Source organism: Monomorium pharaonis, chromosome 7, assembly GCF_013373865.1.
Source record: "Monomorium pharaonis isolate MP-MQ-018 chromosome 7, ASM1337386v2, whole genome shotgun sequence".
Taxonomy (NCBI): Eukaryota; Metazoa; Arthropoda; class Insecta; order Hymenoptera; family Formicidae; genus Monomorium; species Monomorium pharaonis.
This window is the reverse complement of record NC_050473.1, coordinates 21,820,726-21,840,112: the sequence shown is the minus strand read 5'-3', so window position 1 is coordinate 21,840,112 and position 19,387 is coordinate 21,820,726. Positions and strand designations below refer to the sequence as shown.

Below are 19,387 nucleotides of genomic sequence, written 5' to 3'. Positions count from 1 at the left end.
TTAACGGAGGGTGACTGGATCGTGGCGGCGCAGCTACAGGATGAACAGCTGCTGCGGATACGATCCTGTTAAGAAACAAGCCGACAGGAGAGACAAAACACTACTTTGATGAGTATTTACTTAAAGATAATAGGATACACAGAAAAGTCGACGACCAGACGACAGCATGGGTGGTACCGCAGAGCGCGCGAATGCAGATCTGCAGGTTGTGTCACGACGATGCAGGGCATCTGAGCATTAAAAAGACAATTGAACGTATTAAACGGAACTACTGGTTCGCGAAGATAAGACGATTCATGACAAAATATATAAGAGCGTGTCTGAGCTGCGCCTACTATAAGGACACCAGCGGGAAAAGACAGTGTAAATTAAATATCGTTGAAAAGATACTGGTGCCTTTCCACACGGTGCACATAGACCATGTTGGTCCATTTGAGACGAGCCTCAAGCGGAATAAGTTCTTGCTGGTACTGATCGACGCCTTCACCAAATTCGTGATAGTCGAACCGGTGAAGAGCCAGAAGACACGGTAAAGACGTTGACAAACTTAATTTATTTGTTTGAAGTTCCCACTAAGATCATAAGCGACAGAGGAATAGCCTATACGTCACGGACATTCCAAACGTTTTGCCATAGCTATGGCATGTCTTGAACGCTGCGGCCACCCCACGGGCTAACGGACAATGTAAGAGATACAATAAGACTATCGTACAAGCACTAGTCACGACGACGGCGGGATGAGACCCCCGGAACTGGGACGGGGTTATCAAACAGATCCAAAGTGCACTAAATACGGCACACAACAAAAGTATTGACACAACACCAATGAAAGCGTTGATTAGCTGCGAAACGAGGAGTGCCACAGAAACGTCGTTATTATCACAGATCCAGGAGCTCATTTCTGTACACGCCTACCGACGACTATCGGTTCGATAATTTACCGATGTCTGTCGCTTGCACAACCGACACGGACGGGTTGAACCTATTCCGTACATTGATCGTAACGACACCCATCGTTGCAAGCGACAGTCGTCAGTACGACTTTATCGAAAAGTACAGTCATAAGTAAAACCGAGTTGTCAGCCAATAGCATTGCAAATTGTAGATGGTCCTAACGTTTTCAAAAAAAGAGAATTCTTGAGTCATTAAATCAGGATACGTGTCATGTTACGTTAAGTGTTAATCATATATTTAGACTCGTAAATTTAGATTTACAGAATGTTATTATAAAATCAACGTTAATTTAGACTTAGGTTAAGGCACAAAGAAAGACGTAACGCAACAAAAGCGTGTGACATGCTGTTACGTTATATCCCAGATAGCACAAAATATTATCACAAATATTTATAAATATTTTACAAATTTATTTTCAATTAAAAAAATATTTTTTAAAGATTATATAATTATTTTCATAAACCATTTAGAAATTATACAAAAATTATTATGAACAATATATAGAATATATTTTTAAAATGTACTGAAAAATGTTTATGGTATATGAACTTGAAATATTTTTTATATTCTTTGATAATAATGGTATAAATATTTATTTTAAATATTTTCATTAATGTTTATCATAATTTTTTTTATACCTGACAAACTCGGACATAAAAATATGTACAAAATATTTATCATAAATATTTTTCCTTCTTATAAATATTTTATAAATATTTTGTGCTATCTTTTTGCTGCCGCTAATGAGTTATCTGAACATTGACGATTTATTTAGCAATAAAACTTTCTCCTATTCCGTTTTCTGGTTTTTATAGCAACATTTGATTTATTGATCTATTATTTTATTCTTCCGCTTGATCTTTTTGGCTACACGTATTTTTATTCAGTAATTGAAATAATTAGTTTTATTTATTGACATAATCATAAGTACGATATCAGTAGTATTTCGGTGACCGGAGAAGTATAATACTTTCTATGACGTTCACCTAAGTTACATTCCAAAACATCCTCTCCGAGGAAAATTGTACTTGATATAATTAGGATACATTACTTAATTGTATACTATATATTTCGAATATACTTTTCCTTTAAAAGAATGTTTTGGAATATAATCCTAAATTCAAGTTAAAAATATTGAATCCAAGTTACAAGTGTAACTTGGATAATAATGTTGAAAAGTTGTACGAATGATGAAATAAAATAAGATATCATTATGAAAACATGTATACATATGTTTCTAAGATATTTATAAGAAACATAAAAATAATTCTGTTAAAGAATCTTTTCCAGTTTCCTTGCCAGCATACTCAGATAGCACAGAGATTTTAAAAAAATTCAATTTTATATCCAATTATGAATTTTTTTTGAGATGCAAAAAGAATTATTTTTATATAAAAATATTCAAAAAGAGTTCATAATTGGTGACATACAATTGAGTTCTTTTTAAACTCTCTGTGCTATCTGGGTACACATTCACATTCGAGTCCTTTTTTATTTTATCATCATATCCAGTATAAAAGTTCTAAAAACAATTTGTACATGGTACTCAATAAAGTTTTATAGTAAGGTTTGGAATTCCTGCACAGAATTCTTTTAAAAAACTATATTTAAATAACATATTTATTATATGTCAGTACACACAATAAATACAAGGCAAATAATGTATACAAGATCTTGTGCGAATTTTTAATAATCTTATAAGTTATTTATATTAATTCTATACACTTTATACATTAATTAATATATGTATTGTGCAGTTAATGGTAAATTTATTAATATCTTTGTAAAGACATAATAAGAAGTAAATAACTCAAATATTCCTTACATATACGTATTATAATGTACGTTTATTGTTAAAAATTATAATATTGGGCTTTTTATTTTGTATTCACTTATTGTATTAACGTAAAATTTAATATAAAAAATTATTTTTCTTCTAGCAATCAATGTATTAATAGTGCTTAATAGCATTTTTAAAGTTTTAGTATTTAATTAAAGTAATATCTACATATAATAATATAAAAAAAAATATTTAGTATACATTTTTTACTCGTGTTTTTAATAATAGATTTCAAAATATTTTAGGTCGTTAGCGCATACACTTGGCACGTACGGGACACTATCGTTTTACTATAACCTTACTTATTTCGCGACCAATCAGACGGCTTAAAAGTTATCGGTAGACCATTATCGTCCCATACGGGGTACCTCGTTAAAAATTGTCGGTAGTTACCGACATTGTCGGTCGTGAACGACAGTTGTCAAAAAATCTTCGTCGTTATGTACTGTACAGAATAGCTTTTACGCTATGACACGTATCGGTCGATGCTGTTAACGACACCGACGACTGTCGGTAGGCGTGTACAGAATTGGGCTCCCAAGAGGTGCACTGGCTGGATCTAAACGAGATACGCACGGATATCAAATTTCACATTGACCAAGTACAGCAACGGCAGAAAGAATGGTACAATAAAACACGCCGGGAGGCAACAAAGTATAACTGATACGGATCACGAGTGACCCCGCGATGGGTAGCAGTAAAAAACTACACCCCAAGTTCATAGGACTATTCAAAGTACGCAAGGTACTCATCAACGACCGTTACGAGATCGAGGACTTACGAAAAGGACACAGACGAAGTCGAACGGTAACGGCCGCTAATCACATAAAACCATGGATTACAGTCCATGGCAAATGAGCGGTCCGCACACGTGTAACGGACTGGTTTTGAGAGTGCAACGGCACTGTCGAAATCAGAAACCACGAATTGAGATTGGTTAGTGCAATGGCACGGCCAAAATCAATAAATACGAACTGGAAGAGGAGCGCGACGGCGCTACCAAAACCAGTAAAGACGAACTGGAAGAGGAGCACGACGGTGCTACCGAAACAAGTAAAGACGAACTGGAAGAGAAGCACGACGGTGCTACCGAAACCAGTAAAGACGAACCAAATCTAGTTAGCGCAATAGCGTTGCTGGAATCGGTAATCTCGAACGGAGAAGATGACGCAACGGCGCTTCACAAAGCACTATAAGATGAACAGAGATAGCAACGGTTGCCTGAGGACAGACAACATGCAGGAAGGCCGAATGTAAGAAAATCTGGGAAATATCTCCTCCAGGGGCGCTAGGGCATAAGCGGCAGCATAACGTAATGGCGAAGGGAAGGGGACGAAAGAAGAACGATGAGAGGCACGACACACGTAGTAGTGAGGACGATCGAGACGCACGCGGATACAAACAGTTCAGTCGGGAAATCAACTGTGACGGCTACGACAATAAAACACCTTTGTTTTGTAATTACACGATCCTGATAAATCACGCGTCCTGCCTCTTCTCTTTCACGTTTTGTCTTACATTTTGTCATTTCAGTTTCGCCTCCCACAAACCTCTCGCCTTCCACCCTAAATTTCCCGCCTTTATCCCCTAGCATTTTCTATGCACTTGTAAGAACAAATAGTATGTGCAATTCATGCAGATCGGCTTTTTCCACTCGTGCGAATGAACTCGCCCATCTTCAGCTTATGCGTTCACTTTTCCGCATTTGTGCCAAAAAAGTCGACTTTCCACACTTGTTACACAATGTACTATTTTGACATTATTTGTGCTCAAGTATATATAAAACAATTAAATGTATTTTGTTGTAAACTGCCATTTTTAATTTTGCAATGTTAAAATTATATGCAAATTTAACGATCTCAAAAACCAATAAATTGTATTATTTAAAAATAAAAATCCGCTATGATAGATGTAAAATTTAGTTTCAAGATAGAATTGTAAAGAGCGACTTAAAAACAACAAAAAAATTACTTTTAAAATTTTATTCCCATTAGAAAACCTCACCATCCTCAAAGAGTTAAATATTTATTAAAAAAGTGCCTAAAGCACATAAATATTTATAGTTCAAGAACCAAAGCCTTAATTACAATTTTGTTATTCTCGATTTTCGTCTTATTATCATCAGCTAGAATCCACTCCTTACATTTTCTTCAATCTGTTACCAGTGTCATTTGAAGAGAACACAATATACATACGTACATATGTGTATGTATGTTTTGATAATAATAGTATTAAATACATTTAATTTGTGCGTGTGTTTGTGTGTGTGTGTGTGGTGTACATAATTTTCTTTTTATATAAATTCTTAAAATTACAATCACATATATTTCCGTTACAAAAGAGACATACCTGATGTATTCTTCTTTATTGTCTTCACCTACTCTAACTTTATCACCACCTTCTTTCAACTCGTGATGTATCACCTGACCGAGAATCTCGAAATCTACACTATAATATAATTCTAGGCCACATTCGTCGATGTTATTTTCTTTTATCCACACAAGGGATTTGTAAAACTCTGGATCGATAGATTCTATATCCTTCATCACTAATTTTTTATTTAACATGCGCTTATAAAATGGCATTGTAAATCCACTATATATAAATCGGCCATGATAAAGAGCCTAAAAAATTAAAGTAATTTATATAGTATAATTATATAATTTATGTATTTATAGATAAATTATATAGTAGAATTATAGTATATTAATATAATTTTTCATACATAATAAGATACTAAAAAAGTGAATTTTTGTCTATAAAATAAATACCCACCATTGCAATAAATCTTCCTATAAATTTAAAATATTGTAAATGATCAGGATTGACATACGATGCTGGATTTATTTGTAAACTATAATTGCTTTTGTTGGCATACTCAAATAGGCAATACATTGGATTTAAAACCTCGTGGCTTAATAAGAAGAACCATTCTCTGAAAATAAAAAAACTGTTCGATAACAACAAACAATAAACGCTATACAAATAAATTACTATAAGTTGGCGTAAAGAATAAATATATAGTTGTATGAAACAGTAGCTTTATGTAATGAAAAAACCAACATTGATACGTAATTCTCTCTCTCTCTCTCCTCTCTCACTCCTTCCACATTTTCTTTTCTCTTTTTCTATTAATAAGTTTCTCATTATATTTAAAAGATTTTCTATAAAAATCAAATTACTTTTTTTTTAACTGGAGTTATTAAGCTAAATTATTCTTTATCAGTAGTATCATATCATGAAATAACTTTGTTTCGGCAAAAATCAAATAGGAAATATATGAATATAAATCGGTAAATATAAAATTTTCGCAACAGACAAGTCCAAGATATCTTTTTTTTTCTTTTAAGTAATTCTTAAAATATTAAAAAAGCCTTTATTCTGTTATATGTCTGTAAAAAAATTGTCATATTTATATAATGATAAATGATGTGAAGAACTTTTTTGTTTCTTGAATTTGTACATCATACCTAGATACACCTCCATAATCCAGACCTTCTTCTCCTTTGAATATTATATACAATCGTCGTCTTAATGCAAAAGCCTCTGCGTTCATTATCTGATGATAAGAATCCTCGAACAATGTCTGTCGACTAACGCTAATCTTAATATGATTAGGCAGCGCGTTAGTCTGACACAAAAAACGGAACTGAGATAGTTTCCATCGGAATGACCTCTCGTACGCTCTCGGAACACGATATACACCTTTCGGGCTACAAAAGGACATATAACATTTATTATTTTACTGTGTAGCAGCTTGCCCTAAAAAATTTGTTTTTAATTTTAATAAAATTTCGATAAACTTGACGTTTCATTAATTTTAATAAAATTTTGATGAATATATGTATACAAACAAAATGTTATAATATTTCGTGGACATATTTTGTTACATGTGCGTGGAAAGTCGTCCCTTTCGTGTCCCTTTTTCATTCAGAAAATCACGATTTCTCACGAAATAGTTTTCTCACACAAGTAGTTCATTATTTTTACCGTTTTTGTCCTTCCAATAGATGGCACGAACCGTGCAGAAACTTTTCTGCATGTTTACCTCGTTTTTCATACGTTTGCCTTTGTTACTACACTAATGGGTAATTATTTACATTAATAATTTCTCACCGATATTGATAAACTTTAAATATGTTGTGAGGGTCATTATTCTGAACAACTTTTCCCTATATATGTTATTGCCGCTTGGCCTTAGTTTCTGAGTTATACATAAAAGTTATACACAAAAGTTTTTAATTTTCTGCTTCGATTTCATCAGTTTTCAAACGCAAAAAAAAACGCGCGGGCGGGGAGCAGGGGGAGAGGCTTCATCCCTCTGCTCTGCTCTGTAAGCATAGGGAGGTGTGGGTAGACCTCCCTCCGCATGGAAAGTCACTAACGTTGTTTTGCTCCGTGTGGTACAAAACATGCGTGGAGGAGTGCAGGGAGAGGGGTTTCCACGCTTTTCACGCCAAGATTTGTTTCCACATTGTTCTGCGCCACGGAGAATTCTGCTTTAATCAAAGTCTGTTCTGTGTTTACAGTTATTCTAGTTATCATCCTCGCTTCATCGTTTATTAAACTGTTATAAGAGTTATTCGATATAACAAATTACATATTTTGACGTGGTTTTATATTACAAAGTAAGGTTATATGAATTTTTGGATATTTGCAATAATTAAGATAAATTAATTTTTTAATGAACGCAAAGTAAGCCAAGCTTCTATTAATTGTATAAAATGTGGAAAGAAAATAAAATTTGATACAAAAATTTATTAACAAAAAAAGTATAATAAATACAATACGACACTTCTTCGCTGCCCCCTTTCCCGCATGCACGCGCGCGCGTGTGGTATGTGTGTGTGTGTGTGTGTGTTTGTGTGTGTGTGTGTGTGTGAGTGTGTGTGTGTTGTGTGGGGAGGCCACATCGAAGAAGTGTCGTATCGAATTTATTAAACTATTTTTGTTAATAAGTTTTTGTGTATAACTCAGAAACTAAGGCCGAGCGGCGATAACATGTACAGGGAAAAGTTGTTCAAAATAACGTTGTACTCCTGGTTTACTGTAGGGATTGCTGCCAGAGATCTCGCGAAGAAGGGATGGAGTCACTCACATCATGTATTTGTAATTAACAGTTTATTCTCTTCTCTGTTTACAATAATGCGGTTAGCCCACGAGTACCGTGGTTGGGACTTGAGTAGTGTTTTGCATCGGAGAAAGCATAGTGCCGTGTATCAAACTCGGATTGACCCGATTGACCCGTCCTTCGCTTTCTTTTGGTGCCTTATATATTCGATAATTTTGATAATTTCGCTGTAGAGAGAGATTTCGCCAATTGGTAATTCAGTTAATAGTCCGAACTTCCGCTTAGGCAGCAAATGCTATCTAAGGAGTGTTTCGCTAATTTTCAAACGGATTGCGCGGTACCTTGCGCAATGCGCTCAATGCTGATGCAGCTGTCCGACTTACGACAGCATGTAACTAAAACCTTTTACCGTTGTCAGTGTGTCACCCACAACATTCTTCCCCCCTGAAAAAGAAAGCAAAGGGATTGAGCTTTCGCTTCGCAAAATATATTCTTCGCAAAAATAGTTATATTGCGTCGTCGTATATCAAATTATTTACAAAATATGAGCTTTCTGCGCTTATAGATTATGATTATAATAATGCTACTTATTACGATTATCAATGTTGCTGATCAGGTATGCCACTGTTTCTAGTAGATTACTATTGTCCGTGTAAGGCGTTATATCGTTTAGGTTCTGACTTAACGTTATCAGTTCTTTGGGGTCCTTTATCACCTTTTGTAAGTGCACTACCAGCACGGTGTTTATTTTACTTCTTTCTTCTTAGCTGAGTCGCGAGGAGTTGTAGCTCGGCACGTGTGCAGTGATCTGTTGCGCATGGTTTATCCTGGTCCATAGCGTGACCAATTTTATGGTTAAAACGCATCCAAAGTCCAACGTTAATTTCCCCGATCAGTTTAAAGTGATTTTTCTCTTTTCTCATTTGTGCAAGTTCCTTGGCAGTATAAAATAGCCAAGCCTTTAGCTCTGCTAGTGTTACCCAGATTGTTTCGTTTGTCACGAGGTGTCAGGTTTCGCATTTTTGTCGTTCATTTCTATGTACGTCTGCACGCAAGGTGTTTTCATGCACGTGATATATGGATTGACCTTGGTCGCACGTGTATATATTACGTTCCCGTACACGTGTGCTTATCTCGCGTTCGTTCAACACGAGGTAGTGGTGATTTTTTTTATCGATACCCAGTGTCGCATGTGCAATTTTTGCTATCGTGAACACGTTGCTATGATCGTGTATAGGTAGCGGTATCACGTTAACAATTTCGTACTCTGGCTGAGTAATCATTGGAAATTTGAGAATCGTATACACAAAGGGTCGGAGTATGCGCTTGTTTTTACGTATTTTAGGATAATCCGCCAATTTTCAAGCTCTACTTTGAAAGAAAAATGTTTTTCTTTTGCTATCTATAGAGTAGCTTCGTCCAATTCTTTGATTATTTGATCGACGGGTAGTAAATGCGTCATAATCGTTGCATCCCGCGTGTATATGGGGTGCTCAATATCATCCACATCTCAATATCTCTGTCGCTGATTAGGTACCATTATTATGGCCTTGATGAGAGTTAAATACTCTTTGATTTCCTCCCGTAGTAGAGTGTCGGTTTGCTTCTGGTGGATTCGGCTCGAGATATTAGCCAGTAGATTCTCGTTGTAACTTAATGTTTGTTCGAGGTGCCCTATAATACTATTTATTATTTTCAATTTGTCTTTTATGGCGTGGTTGTTTACCCTCTGATTGTTTTGCAGCATTTTCATTTATTCTTCTATTCGTCTTGCATCTTCGGCATCCATGGTCCCAAATAAAGTTTTGCTTATGGTGCCAATGGTGTTTATTAATCCTTTGCTTCTGGGATGTTCATATATGGACATTAATCGTATCATTGTCGCCATGGCCTTCCTGCGTTCTTTGTGTAGTATTTTTAATGTATTTCGGCACATTCTCTGGGTATTTTCCGTCGTCTTCTCGCAGTATTCTTTCGCTTGTTGGATGTATTCTTGTAGTGCATGCCATCGATGGCTAAGGACTTCCTTGCAACGATAGTGTAATTTTATGCCTCTGTCGGATGTATCTACCGTTCGTGACGACAAAGAGAAGAATCCTGACGTATTTCTTTCTCCTCCGGTTAGTGACGTCGAGGGTGAGTATGAAAAGAATTTCTTCGACGAAATATTCGGCGGAATTGACGATGGCGTTGATGCTGTGGGGATTGTAACGACGGTTATGGATTCATCAGTGGTGCTTCCCGCGAGTGCTGAGTCCGATGCAGACTCTGTCCATAGTGCCGAGACTGTAATTCTGGCGGCATTCGCGTTCTTCAGACGAGGAGGTGCCTTTTCCGCCGTCGGAGAATTTAGTAAATTCCATACATCCATCCGAGGTGGACGATTCGGTTTATCTGACCGACCACATCAATAACTTTGATTATGACGAATACATGCTCGCTAGTTTAAACGGTTCTTTGGTCCAAGAAGAAGGGAAATCGAACATCGAGAACGTCGATTAGTGTTCCTTAACCTTCCTCTTTTTGTACATATATTCATGTATACTTTTGTACAGCTAAATGTAATTTTAGTTATAGTGTGTAATGCTTATACTATATTTTGTGCATGGATTATCAGATGTTACGAACAGTTTTTCTGCCTTTTAGTGAGTTTTTTATTTTTCTTTTCTCTCTCCTTTATTCCCCTTTTTTTATGCTTTCATGAACGGCGTCAGTCTATTTGTGTGTACGCGCGTTGACGTCTTGCCCTTTTTTATTGTGTAATTCGCGTCTAAGTGTTTCTCGGTGACTACGCAGGACCCCGTACATTGCGCGTCTGATTTTTTGGATCCCACGCGACGTAAAGTTTCATCGTATAAAAGTACTTTATCTCCTATTTTATATTTTGTTTCTTCAGCAGTTTTATCATAGTATTCCTTGGTCCTCTATTTTTCTTCTTTAATTTTCTCCTTAGCAATCTGATTTGTTGCCCTCATTTTTTCCCGCAGTTCTTGCGTGTAATCTTCATAGTTGTACATAAAATTCGGGAATCTGGTTAGGGCCGTCGACAGTTCGGCCTGTCGTCCGAAAAGCCGTCTAGCTTGAACGAAGTGTATCCAGTCGCTAAGGAGGTAGTATTATACGTATGCATCGCATACAGGATCTATTTGTCTTAATCCGAATGATCTTTATTTATAAAGTGGCGTAGATACTCTGCTAACGTCCGGTGTGATCTCTCAAGGGTGCCATTATTTTCAGAGTGGTAACCAGTGATTTGGATTTTTTCTATTTTTAATAGTTCACATGCGTTTTTGAATATTTCACTTTTAAAATTTGTTCATTAATCCGTTAGAATACATTTAGGTGTACCGTATTCAAAGACAATTGTTGTTACAAATTCCTTGCTTACCGTGTTTGCATCTTGATATGGAATCGGCATCGCCTTGCTGAATTTTGTCAGGTGATCATGGAACGTTAGAAAATACTTGCTTCCATTTGCTGTTAGTGATCCCACGATGTTCAAAGCGCATTTCTCGAAGGGTCGGCTGAGAGTATCCGTAATTATTAACGGTACCTTATTTCTTCGAAACAATTTATTCTTTTGGTAGAGTTCGAATTTTTAAATACATTTTTCTACATCTGCCATTATTTCAGACCAGTTGTGTTTTAACCGCATTCTTTTTAGAGTTCTCTCGACCCCATAATGCCCTCTCGGAGGCGCATCATGATATTCATGTAAAATTTGTCGCTTTTCTTCTTACGTGTAGATTCGCACGTTTTCTTTATTTTTTCTTCGTCTCCCGTGTGTATTTGACGTTCTGTCTTTTTCTAACACGAGCATTTTATTAGCCGCCTCGATAATGTAAGCCTCCGTTTCACGTTGCGTCTCAATGCGTCGGCGTCCGCGTTCACGCGTCCGGCCTTGTGCACGATTTCATAATCGTATTTCTCTTGTTTTAAACGCCACCGGATTAATCTTGATCCAAGGTTGTTCACACTAAATAACCACACAAAAGTTTTGTTGTCAATGATGATTTTAAACTTAGTGCAGTATATGTATGGTCTGAAGTGTTTCACGGTCCATACTATAACTAGCAATTCTTTTTCTGTAATGCTATAGTTTTGTTTTGCGCTGTTTAGCACTCAACTCGCGTAGGTTATGGGCGGTCTTTGCATATCAGTCCTTGCGATAAGACGGATCCCACTGCCTAGTCGGAAGCATCCGTTGTTACGTTGAATTCTCTTGAGAAATCAGGATACTGGAGTACCGGCGCGGTCATTAGATTCTCTTTGAGAGTGGCGAACCCGATGTGTTTCTCTATGGACTGTACAGATTTTTCTGACTTATTTGTCAGCTCAGTTAGCGGCTTAGTTATCCTCGAAAATTCACTGATGAATTTTCGGTAATATCCGGCGAGGCCAATAAAGGATTGCATGTCTTTCAGCTTCTGAGGTGCTGGAAAATCCTTTATTGCCTGTAATTAGCAGAATCAGGAGAGATTTCCTCATCTGAAATTATGTGTCCCAGGTAATTCACTTCTTTTCGTAAAAACTCACATTTGTCCGGCAGCAGTTTTAGATTGGGAGGGTTTTCGTAGCACTGTAGCAACTTTTCTTTAAACGTTTATTATGGTCTTCCAGATTTGAACAATAAATAACTATATTGTCTAAATATACCAGTCATTTTAACCCTTTGCATTCCCGTGAGTACTGAGTTCATCAGCCTCTGGAATGTTGCAGGTGCATTTTTCAGACCGAATGGCATTCGATTAAACTCGTAATGCCCATACGGTGTGGAGAACGCAGTCTTTTGCTTATCACGTTCTGCCATAGGTATCTGGTGATATCCTGACGCTAAGTATAGCGTAGTAAAGTACTTGGTGTGTTCTAGTTGTTCCAAGATTTCCTCGATATTGGTCAATGGGATCGAATTGCCGATCGTTAGATCGTTTAATTTTCACGATGACTATCTGAACTCACGGTTTCCCGGTCGAGTCAACCATTTTGAGCACCACTAATAAGGGTGCATTTTATTCACTATTACTGGCTCTTATGCCATCCGTTAGCATCTGTTTTATTTGCTTATTTACTTCTTTGTGCTTGGTGGGGAGGCGATACGGCCGTACGTTTATCGATGCCGTGTCAGCTCGCGTGTTGATCTCATGTTGCACGGCGGCCGTGCATGACAGGGGTTCTCCGCTCAAATAAAAGACATCTTGATAGTCTTCGCATAAGCATAAGAGGGCCTGTCGCTCTTCTGGGTTGAGGTGCTACGTCCGTAATAATTGTCAGATCCGCTCCCTCCCAGAGAGATGAGTTGCTTTTTGGCTCGGTGGCCACGATATAAATGCGCATTTTCCGCGCTTAAGTCTTTTATCGTAACAACCGGTGTGTTAATCCGTACCCTCTTATCAGTGGTATTGATTGGGCATAAAAAATTTTTCGGTTTCACAAAACATCTGCCGATGTACACTCCTAGTGCTGGTTCCTAGACCCGTACGACTCCAGTTTTATTTCGATTAATTACGGCTCTTACGATCGTTTCGCTGCAAGATTTCAGCACGGTTGTTTGGTTCAATTTAAGTTTCAAAGTGGCGTCTCCTATTGTTAATTTCTTCTGGTTATAGTCGCAAGTCACCTGTTGTTTCCGTGGGAAACCTAATCCTAGAATACCGTCGTATTCCAGCAGAAAATCTTTTATCACGTATGGCGGATGTTTTATTTTATGATTGCTTGACGTCGCCTGTATCCTTCCTATCGTGTAGATCTTGTGGCCTGTTATCCTGACGAGAGCTATTCCTTGGCGTAAATTGGTTTCGCCTTTAAAATTTTTAACTTTTATCAATGAAAGTGTGACTCCGGAATCAAATAGCATATCGATTTTTTCTGATTTGATCTCTTGTATTGGAAGCGTGACTAAGTCAAGTCCGCTGTGCGTCTCACTTTACATACGTAATTTGATACGCGGCAGCAGTGTCCGTCGTGCTCGATCCAGATAGCACAGAGAGTTCAAAAAGAATTCATAATTGGTGACATACAATTGAGTTCTTTTTGAACTCTCTGTGTTATCTGGGGAGTCATCATCCGAGCTGTCGTCGCTACTCGCCGTATCGGCGTGCTTTATCATTTTGATGGCCTTATTCGTACATTTGCTGTCCTTTTCTATTTTCTTTTTTGGCTTTGTATCCTGGCCATCTCTCTTTTTAAGTCGACCACGCAGGGTCCAGCATTCGTTCCGACTATGACCCGTTTTCTTACAGTAATTGCATTGTAGTACTACTGTATTTACTCATGATCGCTCTTCCGGTCATGGTAATTCGAAATGGTAAGCGTACCTGCTGCTTCAGCAGTCTCGTCCATCGTGTCCGATCCTTCCGCACTTTCCGTATCGGATGGTCGATTATTCCGTTGGGCGTTTGGCACATCTTGCTTGTAGCTGCTGATACACGTGTTTGCCGCCTTGACTTTTTCTTCCGCGCTTGCTCCTGCGATTGCCTCTTGTAGCATATTATACCGTTGAGCTCAAACCAACAACTTTATTTTATCGTGTAGCTCTATTCGATAGTTGTAGAGGATTTGTTCTTTGATGCTCTCGAGTATCACTCTCTGCTGTTCCATAGTGTGATGTTTCCCTTTTTCCATGGGCTCGTATAATTCCATGGCAAAGTTTACTCGCCATCCAAATTTTTGGGCGGTCTTGTTCACCTTCTGTTTTAGGGAGTTGAATTTGAGTTGCAGATGGGCGGTGCTGCGTTTGCCTAGATATTCGTTTTCTAATTCCCTTTTAATTGGTCCTAATTTTCTATATCGCGGGTGGGAAGTCCATCATCGCTTTGCTCTTGAATTTTGTGTATAATATCGCGTCGAGCAGTGTGAATTCGTCCAAAGAGTATTTTTCATTGCGGTTCAGGTTAGAAGCTCACGTTCAGAAATTCTCGTACCCGATCCCTCGAATTCCGTTAATCTCATATTCCGTGCTTCTTTTAAGGTCAAATACTGCATATTAGTTCCGCGCTGGTGCCGCATGTCTCTGGGCGATCGCTCATAAAAAGGTTTAGCGCGTGGCTATAACGGTGCCTTGTATTTTTTGGCCATTTTCCTCGGCAGAGGATTTACTTCACAGTGCTGATTCTTTCCGACCGAGACCACCCGGAATAACTTTGTTCACTGATTCGACGCGGTTTCTCAGCGTTCTACATTCTTTCCAATAACGTAATCAAAAGATAGAACAACTAAAGAACAAAGTTGAAAGAGGAGAAATCGCGCGCGGTGCAATTTTCATCACATTTGTAAAAAAACGTATATTATAAATCAAATAATCGTTCGATTAAATAGTACATGCACGTGAAGTTGTCGTAGATCAGTGCAATCGAAACGAAGGAAACGCCAATGTTTCATTCATTTTGGATGCCGTTCGATAGTTAATTTACGTTCGATAGTTAAGATACGTCGATATAGGTCGCGTGGGCGAGTTGCCGGTTGCAGAGTTGGTAACGGAGTTCGCGAATCTCAAACAGTAAGTCATGGAGCATCATGTTTTCCATGGGGTGTATCGGCAGTCTATTTATTTGCGGCGCTGCCGGTGTTTTCGCTCGAATTTCGAAGCTCTTGTGCTTCTTCTTCGGATTCTTCCTGGATTATGCGGGGTGACGCATGTGGCGGAAAGCATGTCGACGGTCCAGCTACGTCTGTCCGCGTTGGTGAACATGTGTTCATATAGTCGGTCGTGCCATTATTTATTAAACTAAAGTCTGGTCCCTCTCGGAAACGCCCGTTCAATCGTTATATTTAGAAAGTTCGTTCGACTATCCAAAATTCGAATCACGTTATCAAATAATTCCGCATCTTGTACTACATTAAACGCGGTATCGATGTTAGTTTGCTTGGCGGACGTTTACGTTCAATTATTATATGCGCACGGTGAGTTCGTATTGCCATTTATTTCACGATATTTTGATATCGTATGTCACGTTGCGCTGGCATGTTTACATTTACGTGCAGTTTTTAGTTTGATAGCTATTCTAGCTATTTTTTACGGTAATTGCGGTTACCGGGGTCAATCGATATTTCGCTTCAATCGCTTTACAATTTGTTTTGTCCTACGCTTAATTTGCGTTACAATTTTATGTGTGTCGGACTTACATCAATATGGCAATAAGTTATATGGTGCGGCAATCAGCTGAGTCGTGGTAGATCTCGGCGTCGTTTCAAGTTTCGCTGTTATCGCTGACGCATTGTGTAAACTCTGGCGTGGCTGACTTCCTGACCTGTACCTCGAGCTGATTGCTCGGTGACGCTCGGTTTCTTTTGGATTTTCTTTTTGAGAGCAAATCTCACCGCTGCCATCACTGTTGTACACGCACCAACAAAAATGGTGTCCCGCGACGTTCAACGCGCGGTGATCACACACACACACGAGGCGGAATACGTGTTATTAGGCGCGCGGAGAAGCCGGGGAGATAAAAGAGGAGCTAAAAAAGTGAGGATCGCACCAGTGTTGCATCCTTCACCAACGCCGCACGTTGAAGAAAAATAAAGCTAAGATGAGTGAGAAGACGTGATACTGACTCGCCAGTGTTTAATATCCGTTTCACTCGCACACAATATTAATATCGCCTCTCGCTCGTCAATACCCATGCGTCGCGCTTTCCTTTTCCTTTAAGAGGCGGCTATCCAAGTGCACAAAGCGTCAACATTTATTCTATTAGCATGTCATTCATTACTTTATATTAAGTAAAGTAATGCAATTTAATTAAAAAAAACAAACAAGCAAATTTTTATTGAAATATTAATTATGTTATACATAAAAAGAAAAAAATGCATGTTTATCCTAATTAATTATTCATTCACTTATTATTGTATAATAATGCTCTTTTTTCATTCAGTAACAAATTTTCGTGTAAAATTATAACCATTGTTACGGATAATTTTTAGACCACTATAAGAATTTTTCATGCCCTCACAAAGGAGGATGTTAAAAAAGATCCGTTTTTTTATTACAAAAGGAACCTAAAATTTGAGTTCCATGGATATCTATGAGCCGTATAAGAAGTGGAAATAACAGTTTTTTTTTTGGAGACCTGTGGAAAGTGTCGAAAATCTATTAAATTAATTAAAAATTGCGTTTATCTGGAGGCAGTCGAATCTATGGCATGGAAAAATTTTCAGTCAAACTAGTTTCTGGTTAAATACTCATTCAACAGTTTTTGAGATCGCTAATAATGTTTCAATATCGGGATCCCGAAATTCAAAATGGCAAATTCAATATGGCGTGACAGAATATCAAATATCGTCACGAATATCACACTCAACCGAACCCAGAGACACAAACGAGGACGTGGAAGTTGTTATCTCAACTTTTTTAACTTTTTTCATTAAAAAATTTTTTCATTTTGTTTTTTTATTTTTTTTTGTTTATAATAATTAATGTTTTTATAATAATTATAAAAAACAAAAAAAAAACAAAATGAAAAATTTTTAACAAAAAAAGTTAAAAAAATGGAGACAATAATTACATCCTCGTTTGTGTCTCTGGATTCGGCTGAGTGTCGTATTCGTGACGATATTTGATATTCTGCCACGCCATATTGAATCTGTCATTTTGAATTTTGAGATCTTGATATTGAAACATTATTAGCGATCTCAAAAACTATTGGATAAGTATTTAACCAGAAGCTGGTTTGACTGAAAATTCTTTCATGCTACAGACTCGACTTGTCTCCGGATAGACACACAATTTTCAATCAATTTGACAGATTTTCAACACTTTCCACAGATCTCCAGAAAAAAAGACTGTCATTTCCACTTCTTATACATAGGCTCATGGATATCTATAGAACTCAAATTTTCCTTTTGTAGTTCCTTTTGTAATCGGAAAATCGACCTTTTTTAACATCCTCCTTTACAAATTAATTTCTTGCATTGTAAGTAAGCTTGCAAAATTAAATTTACAATAAAATGTAAATGTGATAAAAATAATGGTATTGATAAAAGATTATAAATTTTTGAACTTATTTTATTATTAGCCTTTTATTTAAATTAAAATATAATACTGAAAAAAAATAGGGAACACTTTTTGTATACCAAAAATTTAGGCTGTTTTCAAACCGCTGGAACTCAGCGAAAAATTATCGTAGAATCAAAACCCAAAAAGCGTTTTAAAGCTTGAAACTTCTTCTTTTAAATGCTTTTTAGTAATTTCAGTTATCTTTCTTTTCACCAACGTGACACATTGATGAAGCTTAACCCGTTAAAATGAAAATTTTTTATGCGAATTTGCTGCGCTGCATCTCGCGTAAAAAAATCATAGGGTATTTTTGTTACTTGCATCTTAGAGCGGAAACTTTTCCCTTTAATTTGAGTAGTTGTTCATTGCTGTACGATTTTTTTGACCGAGTTATTGAGATTTTAATAAAAAATGGTCATTTTGACTTTCATCGCTTGTTACTCCTGAACAAATCAACGTACAGCGCTCAGCAAAAAAGCGTTGGAAAGCTGAAAGTTTGCACTTTTGATTGCTGTTATCATTTTTTTCACAGATTTACTTTTTTTAACAACAAATGACGTTCAAAGATTACGTAAAAAATCGCATATTTTACGGTTTTATTTAATTCAAAGTACTGTTGTGAAGAAAGATCCAATCACATCGCTAAAACAAAGTTTTATAGTACAATTACTCCCCAGTAATAAACACTAACGTTCATGAAATAAAACATTTGTATTCCACGTGTTTATCATTCTTGAAATTGCTTAAAACGGTTTTTCAATAATTTTTCTACACCCTTTTAACAAAGTTACAAAGTCAACCTTACATTTTTGTTTAAAATGTCGCTTACCACCACGGCATTAGCGTTATCCAATGTGCACCACGTGGTGGATGCCGTTCGGATTGTGCACATCGCGCGCGCGCGCGCGCGTGTGTGTGTGTGTCTCACAGCAAAGTAAGGACCCTGCGATTTGTCATGCGCGCGCTCGCGGCTGTTCCTTGCGACTTCTTAAATGTCGTTTTATGTCGTTTCAAATGCGTTCAAATGTCTACGCGGCATTTTGAAAATTTCGTATACAAGCTCAACACTCTACGAGAATCGTCTGTGTGTTAAACATTTATTTCAAAGTCTCTTTGTACGTAAACATTACGACATGTATGTAAGTAGGTGCGTACTCGTATGACGACGTACCTCACGTATGACGACAACGAGATCAACGATTGCATCTGAACCAGTTGTTGTGCCTTTTTATAAAGTGGAAAAATTTCATGCTCATTGTGGGGCTAGATTAACGGCACTACAATCAGAGAGCTGGTAAAAACTCCTCCACAAATGACCTCTGCAGATTACATTCGCATACTGGAAGATGTCTTTCTTCCATCAGTACGCGCAATTTATTCCGTAGAGGACATGCCAGTTATTCGATTAGTGCAGGATAATTCTGGAGTCCACACTTCGCATGAAACACAGGCATGGTTTCGGAATCATCCGGAGATAAAGTTGCTTAACTGTCCTGCTCGTTCACCAGATCTAAATTTGATTAAAAATGTCTGGGTA

The 19,387-nt window shown here is 37.4% G+C and overlaps 1 protein-coding gene across 3 annotated transcripts in view; it reads right to left on the bottom strand.

Moving 5' to 3' along the window:
- The window catches only part of LOC105834703 (E3 ubiquitin-protein ligase Su(dx)), a 186,722-nt gene that overhangs the window by 45,484 nt on the left and 121,851 nt on the right, over window positions 1-19,387 (bottom strand). For all 3 annotated transcript variants that reach the window (XM_036290416.1, XM_036290415.1, XM_036290417.1), the window contains 3 exons: window positions 6,265-6,507; window positions 5,570-5,729; window positions 5,144-5,418 (listed from right to left, as the gene is read on the bottom strand). In XM_036290416.1, the coding sequence (XP_036146309.1) occupies window positions 5,144-5,418; window positions 5,570-5,729; window positions 6,265-6,507 (678 nt within the window). The remainder of the gene's footprint in view (window positions 1-5,143; window positions 5,419-5,569; window positions 5,730-6,264; window positions 6,508-19,387) is intronic.